General features: G+C 44.3%; 1 protein-coding gene across 2 annotated transcripts in view; it reads left to right on the forward strand.

Annotated features, from left to right (window-relative positions):
* LOC130314649 (protein FAM193A-like) overlaps positions 1-8,207 on the forward strand; it is an 82,148-nt gene extending 73,941 nt beyond the window's left edge. For both annotated transcript variants that reach the window (XM_056552739.1, XM_056552740.1), the window contains 3 exons: positions 1,986-2,796; positions 5,754-5,835; positions 7,336-8,207. In XM_056552739.1, coding sequence (XP_056408714.1) covers positions 1,986-2,796; positions 5,754-5,835; positions 7,336-7,429 — 987 coding nt within the window. In that variant the 3' untranslated portion in view covers positions 7,430-8,207. The remainder of the gene's footprint in view (positions 1-1,985; positions 2,797-5,753; positions 5,836-7,335) is intronic.
* The last annotated feature ends 226 nt before the right edge of the window (positions 8,208-8,433 follow it).

The following is an 8,433-nucleotide window of genomic DNA, read 5'->3' on the forward strand; positions in this document are numbered from 1 at the left end:
GTGTTTCCAGTCCATAATCCTGCCACACACTGTACCCTGAACATAATACTGCTATACACTGTACCCTGAATATAATACTGCCACACACTGTACCCTGAATATAATACTGCCACACACTGTACCAACTAAAATTAATACTGCCACACACTGTATCAACTAAATATAATACTGCCACACACTGTACCCTGAATATAATACTGCCACACACTGTACCCTGAATATAATACTGCCCCACACTGTACCCTAAATAAAATACTGCCCCACACTGTACCCTGAATATAATACTGCTATACACTTAACCCACTAAATATAATCCTGCCACACACTGTACCCTGAACATAATACTGCCACACACTGTACCCTGAATATAAAACTGCTATACACTGTACCCTGAATATAATACTGCTACACACTGTACCCACTAAATATAATCCTTCCCCACACTGTACCCTGAATACGATACTGCTATACACTGTACCCACTAAATATAATACTGCCCCACACTGTACCCTAAATAAAATACTGCCCCACACTGTACCCTGAATATAATACTGCCATACACTGTACCCTGAATAAAATACTACTATAACCAGGGGGGTTATGGGGGGTGATGAGGAGAGGTGCAGGGGGGGCGCCTCTCATCACCCCCTTAACACCCCTCCCTGCATCTCTTATCACCCCCATAACACCCCCTGCACCTCTCATGACCCCCATAACATCTGCCTGCACCTCTCATGACCCCCATAACACCCCCCTGCACCTCTTATCACCCCCATAACACCCCCCCTGCATCTCTTATCACCCCCATAACACCCCCTGCATCTCTTATCACCCCCATTACACCCCCCTGCATCTCTTATCACCCCCATAACACCCCCCTGCACCTCATCACCCCCATTACACCCCCCCCCTGCATCTCTTATCACCCCCATAACACCCCCTGCACCTCTTATCACCCCAATAACACCCCCCTGCACCTCTTATCACCCCCATAACACCCCCCCCCCCCCCACACACACACACCTCTCATCACCAATGTAGTCCCCTAACCACCATACAATCCCCCCCCCCCGGCCAGTTTACTTACCCTGCCGCGGATCATTGCAGCGGCGTGAGTCTTCTGCTGCTCCTGTCACTGCATGAGGAGGATGCTGGAGGTTCGCGTAGGGACGTAAGCAGGGACAGGTCAGGTGATCGGAGTGGACGTGCGTGCCTGCGCGGGGCACGTGACGTCTCTACTCCCATCAGCCCCTGACCTGTCTGGTGCTGGCCCTATGCTTTGTTTCTTAAGGGGCCCGCGCCCTACAAAGGTAATTTAATTGAAATGTGCGGGCCCCCCGAAGTGCCCCGTCGCTACTGGATGTGCACCGGCTCTGCTCGGGGCCCCCAGCCAGCTCGGGGCCCCAAGCAATTGCTTGGTTTGCCGGTCCGGTAGCGACGGGCCTGAGTACACCGCAAATTCAGTGTAAATTTACCCTAAGACATAGGAATCTCTCTCTTTGGCGTTATCATGTCTTCAATCTAGGCAGATCTGTTGCCATTATTAGCAGAATAATGTCTTAATCCATACAGCACTGGTTCTTAAGGATTTAGTAGATAATGCTAAAATAGCATATGGACTGAGGGCGGAGGGGTTTAAAGAGAAGCTGATACCGATACAGACTCATAATGACCAGGATGCTTGTGAATTGCTGGGTCTCATTTATCCACATTTCATGCTTGGATTTAATACATTGTTAGTGTAGATCAGTGTTCCTCTAACCTGTGGGCTCTCCAGTTTTTGCACTACTTTAGCTCCCATCGTGCTTTGACCGCTTTCAGCTGACAGGGCATGGTGGGAGTTGTAATTTTGCAAGGTCTGAAGAGCCACAGGTTAGGAAACACTAGTGTAAAGGTTTCTTTTGCATAAATAAATGGTAACATACATGTGTTAGTGTAAAAACTTTTAATAGTCTTTTCCTATACCTTCCTTTGTTATAACACAGCTGGAAGAGAAGGCACGACACGAAGCTGAAGCCAGAGAACGGGAAGTCTGTCAACTAATAGAAGAGCAGAGGCAAAGGGAGGATGAGGAGAGGTTGAAACAGGAATTTCAGCGACACCATGAGTGTCAGGCATTTAAGAAAAAGAAAAAGGAACGATCTAATAAGGACAGTCACAAGGTAGATCGACACATACATAACCATCTTCCCACTAAAGAAGCCACCACAGAGGTACTTCCCAATGGGACCCTAGAGCAGGAAGCAGTATCCGTTCCACTACCTGCAAGGCAGTGTCACAAAACCCAGCCCAGTCCGTTGCTGGAGGCTGTGAATGAGCTATCTAACACCACAAATGGCAGAGACTTGAAGTCCTACACCGCCAAAGAGGTGAAGGCAAAACAGCAAGAACAGCTCTCCCTCCTCCTCGACCTGGTCCAACAAAAAGAAAACCATGTCAAGCAGAAGCCGAAATCACAAGTCGCAAAGCTCAGCCCGGAGCAGGTCAAAAAATCTGAGGCGTCCAAAACGGCAGAACTCCAACCAAAGCCGAAGAACCAAAACGAAGCCAAAGTCCGAGCGGTGGAAATCGCACCTTCGGTTGAGCAGAAGAAAGAAGAGAAAAAGGCTGGCAATGGTAACAACAAGAAACAACTAAATTATATTAAGGAGGAAAAGCCACCAGCACCTTGTGAGGTCCCTGTCATTGGGGAGCAACAAAACAACAAGCCGCTCATTACAGCCGAGTCCCCGCAGCCAAAGGGCAAAAGCAAGAGGAATAAGAAGAAGAAAGGAGAAAAAGTGAATAATTCTATCGGTAAGAAGTCAGTGACAAGTTGGAGGTTCACATAGGTGTTGCTTTTTGCCACAAACTGCAGCACATTTGTCTGGTGTGGTTTTCAGCTCAGTTCTATTAAAGTGAATGGAGTTGTAATACCACAGATAACCTGCAAACAGATGTGGTGCTGTTTTGGAAAGAAATTAATCTGTTTTTCATTTGCTGCATAACATCTTTTAAAGTTTTTTTTTTCTTCCATCACTTTATTATTGATGACCTGTCCTCAAAATGGATAGTGGGGGTCCAGCACTGGGCACCTCTGCTTATCAATTGTGTTCTGTAGTTGAATGGGAGATAAAGCCCCAGTAACGCAACCTACTGCACCATGTACACAGCTTTGTGCGCGTCGATTGTCAGTGTGCCAGGTGACAACCGGAAGTGATGAGACCTTGATGGCCTGACCTTATCATTAAAGTCTTGGAAAACCCCATTTAATTTTGCTCTTCTCTTTACTTAGCCTGAGTAACTTATAACTTAGAGATTTTCTTTCCAGGGTATGAAATACTTTGACCATAGACGACATCCACTTGTTGTTTGCTGTATACACTTTAGATCAGTGTACCCTAACCAAGGAGGATATAATCCTTCCTTGTAATTTGTTATAGAGATGTAGCAGAGCTAAGTTTGTCAGAGACAACAGGAAAAAATATGGTACATCTAGTAGAGCAGTGTTCCCCAACCTGTGGCTCAGCAGCTGTTGCAAAACTACAACTCCCAGCATGCCCGGACAACTGAAGGCTCTTCCCCGCAGCACATACAGGCAAAAAAAGCTGGTGCCCTTCTTTGTATTCAAACCATGTTAGGACATTCTGTCAGAATTTCCCAACCAGGGTGCCTCCAGCTGTTGCATAACTACAACTCCCAGCATGCCCTGACAGCAAAAGACTGGGAGTTTTGCAGCAGCTGGAGACACCCAGGTTGAGAAACACCGCCTCAGATTAGTAGATCTTCACTGTGTAAAAAAAAAAAAAAGCCAGTGTGGACTATTGTTTGCAAATTTTTCACTGGATATTAATAAAAATGATTAGTTAATTGTGACTTTTATCATATCAAACAACACTGTAGTAATTAGTTATTCAGGGAGATGGCTAAATCTTTAAGGAAATACACACCAGCTATAGTTAAGATTTTCCTTAAAATGTACTGTACAGCTCTCGTGAGATGTCTGTTTTAGTAAATTTCTGTTACTTACTAAATAAGAAATCTTAAGAAATCTGCATTGTGCTATTACTTCCTTATTCCTCCTGGAAATGTATAAATAAGTTGGCAACTAGGTGTGCATCCCCCTTGATTGTGAGGTGGAATCTGCATAGTCTGATGTTGTCAGCATTCATTGACAGCTAAGTTAGGCTTAACACGCCAGAATTTACATGTGGAATTCCGCACAGAGATTCCGCAGTAGGAGAATCCCATTGATTTCAATAGGATTCTGCTGCTCTGCGCGCACAGCAGAATTTCCGTGCTGGAAACATCTGCCACAGAAATTCAAATTTCGGTGGCTGCAGAAAGAATATACATGTCCATTCTTTCTGTGGACTCTACACAGAATGCATTGCAGTCTATGAAACGGCACGTCCCCGAGCACACTCTATGTGGAAGTCCATGTGAACATAGCCTTACCAGTCAAGGGTGTGCCCCTACACTGTCAGTATCTATTCAGAGCTGAACGTGATCTTACGGAACCCTATTGATGCATGAAACCCAATTGTCATTCTGTCTATACATTTCCAGATGGATGAACAGAGGAACAGCACAAGGAATTGTTTTCCAAGATTTACCATACTTCTTATTGAATTGTATGCAAGTATTTACTCTAGCAGACAAATCAGGAGGCGATAGGTCCTCTTTAAAGGGTACCTCTCATGAAAAAAAACTTTTGATATATTATAGATTAATGTATGCAGAATAACTTTACAATTGCATGTTAGTAAAAAAATATGCTTCTTTCTATTTAATTTTCCTCTTTGAAGAAATGACCACTAGGGGTCTCCCTACCAGTCCTGGCAGCAAGCATTTCAGACTCATGCCGGAGTCCTAAACACTACGAGCTGCCAGTCTGCTTTGTTCACAAAGGAGAACACTCAGAGCTGCCAGCCTGCTTTGTTCACAGCCTGTTTGGCTGTGAACAAAGCAGGCTGGCAGCTCTGAGTGTTTAGGACTCCAGCATGAGTCAGAAATGCTTGCTAACAAGACTGATCGGGAAAAATACAATAGAAAGAAGCATATTTTTCATTAACATGCTATTGGAAAGTTATTCAACATTCATTAATCTAAAATATATCAAAAGTTTATTTGATGAGAGGTACCCTTTAAAGGGGTACTCCACTGCTCACCGTTTGGAGCAAACTGTTCCGAACACTGGAGCCGGCGCTGGGAGCTCGTGACGTCATAGCCCTGCCCCTTCAATGCAAGTCTATGGGAGGGGGCGTGACGACCGTCACGCCCCCTCCCATAGACTTGCATTGTGGGGGCGTGATGTCATGAGGGGGCAGGGCATGATGTTGTGAGGAGGTGGGGCTATGACGTCACGAGCTGCCAGCTCCAATGTTCGGAACAGTTTTTTCCAAAAGCTGAGCAGCGGAGTACCCCTTTAAGTCAGCGTCTTTTGTTTAGTTCGTACTATTTTTGCACAGATGTGTTGGGATCTTGTGGACCTCATCTAGCCATAACAGGATTATCCTCTGATGCTCTACTGGAAATGCCATAAAATTAACCTTTTACCATTATGTGCAGAATCGTTATAATAGGGGGCGATGAAGAATGTAAATTCTGCAGCCTAAAACCCTATAAAATACTCAATATTGCAATTCCTCGTGTGTTCAGAACTGTTCATTCACCTAAATAACATAAGCTGTGTATATTGCTTGCTACATTTCTTCTGTTCTTTGTAGAAGCCGTTGAATTAATTGAAATGTCACTTATGTTTTCTCTTCCAGATGACGTATTTCTTCCTAAAGACATTGATCTTGACAGTGTTGAATTGGATGAGACTGAAAGAGAAGTGGAATATTTTAAAAGGTGAGGAACATTTGTTACTTCTGGATACCTCATATGTCAGGTTAAAGGAATATTCCCATCTGGACATTTATGGCATATCCACTGGAAATGTCATAATTGTCTGATACATATCCCATCTGACCTGCATTTATCTTAAATCGAGGCATGCAGATGGTCACACAATCCAGATTTCAGGATGCCATAGCCAATAAGTCCTCATTCAATGCAAGTGAATAAGGTTTCTGTAAGGGTGCTTTCACACTATGTTTGTAGTGTACGGTTGCTGGATCCGGTTAGGAGGGGCGAAAACCAGCCGCTCCCGTATCCCAGCCGGATCCTGCCCGTACCCCATTCATTTCATTGAGCCGACCGGAGTCAAACGCTGACTCCGGTTGTCTCATTTTTCCCCGTATACAGTTTTCTGACCGGATCTAGAACCGTGGTATACAACGGTTTTAGGTCCGGTCAGAAAACTGTAAACGGGGCAAAAATGAGATAACCGAAGTCAGCGTTTGACTTATTGAAATGAATGGGGTACGGGCAGGATACGGGAGCGACCTGTTTTCGCCCTTCCCAACCGGATCCATCAACCGTACACTACAAACGTAGTGTGAAAGCACCCTAACCCTGTTTTACATGCATTGGAAATTTTCTGTGTGGACATGTTGCTTATTCAGCATGGGAAATGATGGCGCGGAGGCTACAAGTGGATCCCAGGGCAGTACAAACTCTAAATCTGAAACCAGTGTCAGCATAACCTGTTACAGTCCTATTTCATCCTGTTGGACAGTCACTTTATTTAAAAAGGGATTAAGGGTGCGCCGTGTTTATTTTATTTTTTTTTTGTCCTCATTTCACGGTTTCCATTACAATACGTTTTGTTTAACTGTAGTGAACTATTCTATTGTGTACTCCGATTTTTTTTTATTTTTTTTTACCTTATGGTCTTTTTTTTGTAAGTCAATGGGAAATGTCATAAAATAGCATTAGTTTTCCTTAAAGGGGTGCTCCAGCGTTCTGAACATTTTGTTCAGAACGCTAGGAGCAGGAGCCTGTGATTGTGACGTCACGACCACGCCCCCTCCATTCATGTCTATGGGAGGGGGCGTGTCGGTAGACACCCCCCTCCCATAGACATGAATGGAGGGGGCATGGCCTTGATATCACGACCACTGCCGCAGGAACCTGGCGTTTGTTTATAATGCCTGGTGCTGCAGGTGATTGCGCAGGACCCCTGTGATCAGACATCTTATCCCCTATCCTTCAGATAGGGGATAAGATGTCTAGCAGCGGAGTACCCCTTTAAGAAAAACAGAGATAGTGTGAACGCACCCTAACCTGTAGAGATACTCAGATGTATTTAGTATCTCAGGTGTAAATCCTTCACAGATTTTACGTGCAGTGTCAGTGTATTGCACAAACTTTCTGACAAGTTCTGTTCTTATGAACATATTTACTGCTTTTCTGATTCTCATGAGTTTACGAGCTGAGTTTATCTATTGTGCTTTTCTATTTATGTAGGTTCTGCTTAGACTCTGCCCGACAGACTAGACAGAGGCTGTCAATCAACTGGTCCAACTTCAGTCTGAAGAAGACTACCTATGCTGCACACTGACTGCGAAAAAGTTTAAAGGGGGAGGGGGTCACTCTGCAGGAACCGATGCCACTGGTGTATGCCCTGCTGTTCTGACCGCTTATCAGGCCCCGAGCCAGTGCTGCCTTGCCTTGTCCCCAGTGCTGTGTGGATCTGCACTGAACCCCCTCAAGCCCTGACAATTCTTGCTGATCTGAAAAGCGAATATGCCACTTTCTACCTGAATTTGTTAGCTTGTGTGCTTGTAGTCTGTGAGTGAGACTTTGGTTGTAGCAATACGCTCACTTCTAAATTGCCTTGGCGTCAGACTTGAGACTGGTTCCTCGGGTTGAGTTGAGGCAATAGCTAGTTGCGTCATCCACGATGGCTCATGTCACTTCTGCAGTACGCTACGTTTTTGTCAAACGGACTACTGGCGATAAAGGAATGGACTTCATACCGCTCATGTAATCATCACTGCTCCGATCTCATGGGGAAATTCTCGTAAACGGACAAATGTCTCTCAGTTCACATACAATCTACTGTTGAAAAGAAGTGTACAAGATACGCTTATGTGTTTTTGGATTTTTTATTTTTTTCCTTCCCCAACTTGTAGCCGGCTTGTGTAAGAATACTTGCAGAATGAGGATGTTAACAGGAGAAGAAGAAAACAAGAAAAAAAATACTCACACTATCAATCTGTTATAGAGTGTATAATTGTATTAACACTGACGCCCAAGTGGCTACTTTTTTAACATATTGTTAAGTAATATTAAAATCATATCTTTCTTTTTGAAAGATGGAATACATTAGTATGGCAGAAGGATGGTCTGTTCCTGTGTCCTTCATTTCTACCTCATCAGTTTTTAACTTATTTTTCGGTAAACTATTGTGATGGACAGGGCTTTCAACTAACGGAGCAGGATGGAAGGGGATTGTCAACTAAGGAGCTACCTTGTTATGAAGGGGTTGTCAACTAAAGAGCAACTGGGATAGGAAAAATTTGTCAACTAAGGAGCTACCGTCACAAGATGAGAAGTGATTGT

The sequence above is a fragment of the Hyla sarda genome, unplaced genomic scaffold (genome assembly GCF_029499605.1).
Source record: "Hyla sarda isolate aHylSar1 unplaced genomic scaffold, aHylSar1.hap1 scaffold_184, whole genome shotgun sequence".
Classification (NCBI taxonomy): Eukaryota; Metazoa; Chordata; class Amphibia; order Anura; family Hylidae; genus Hyla; species Hyla sarda.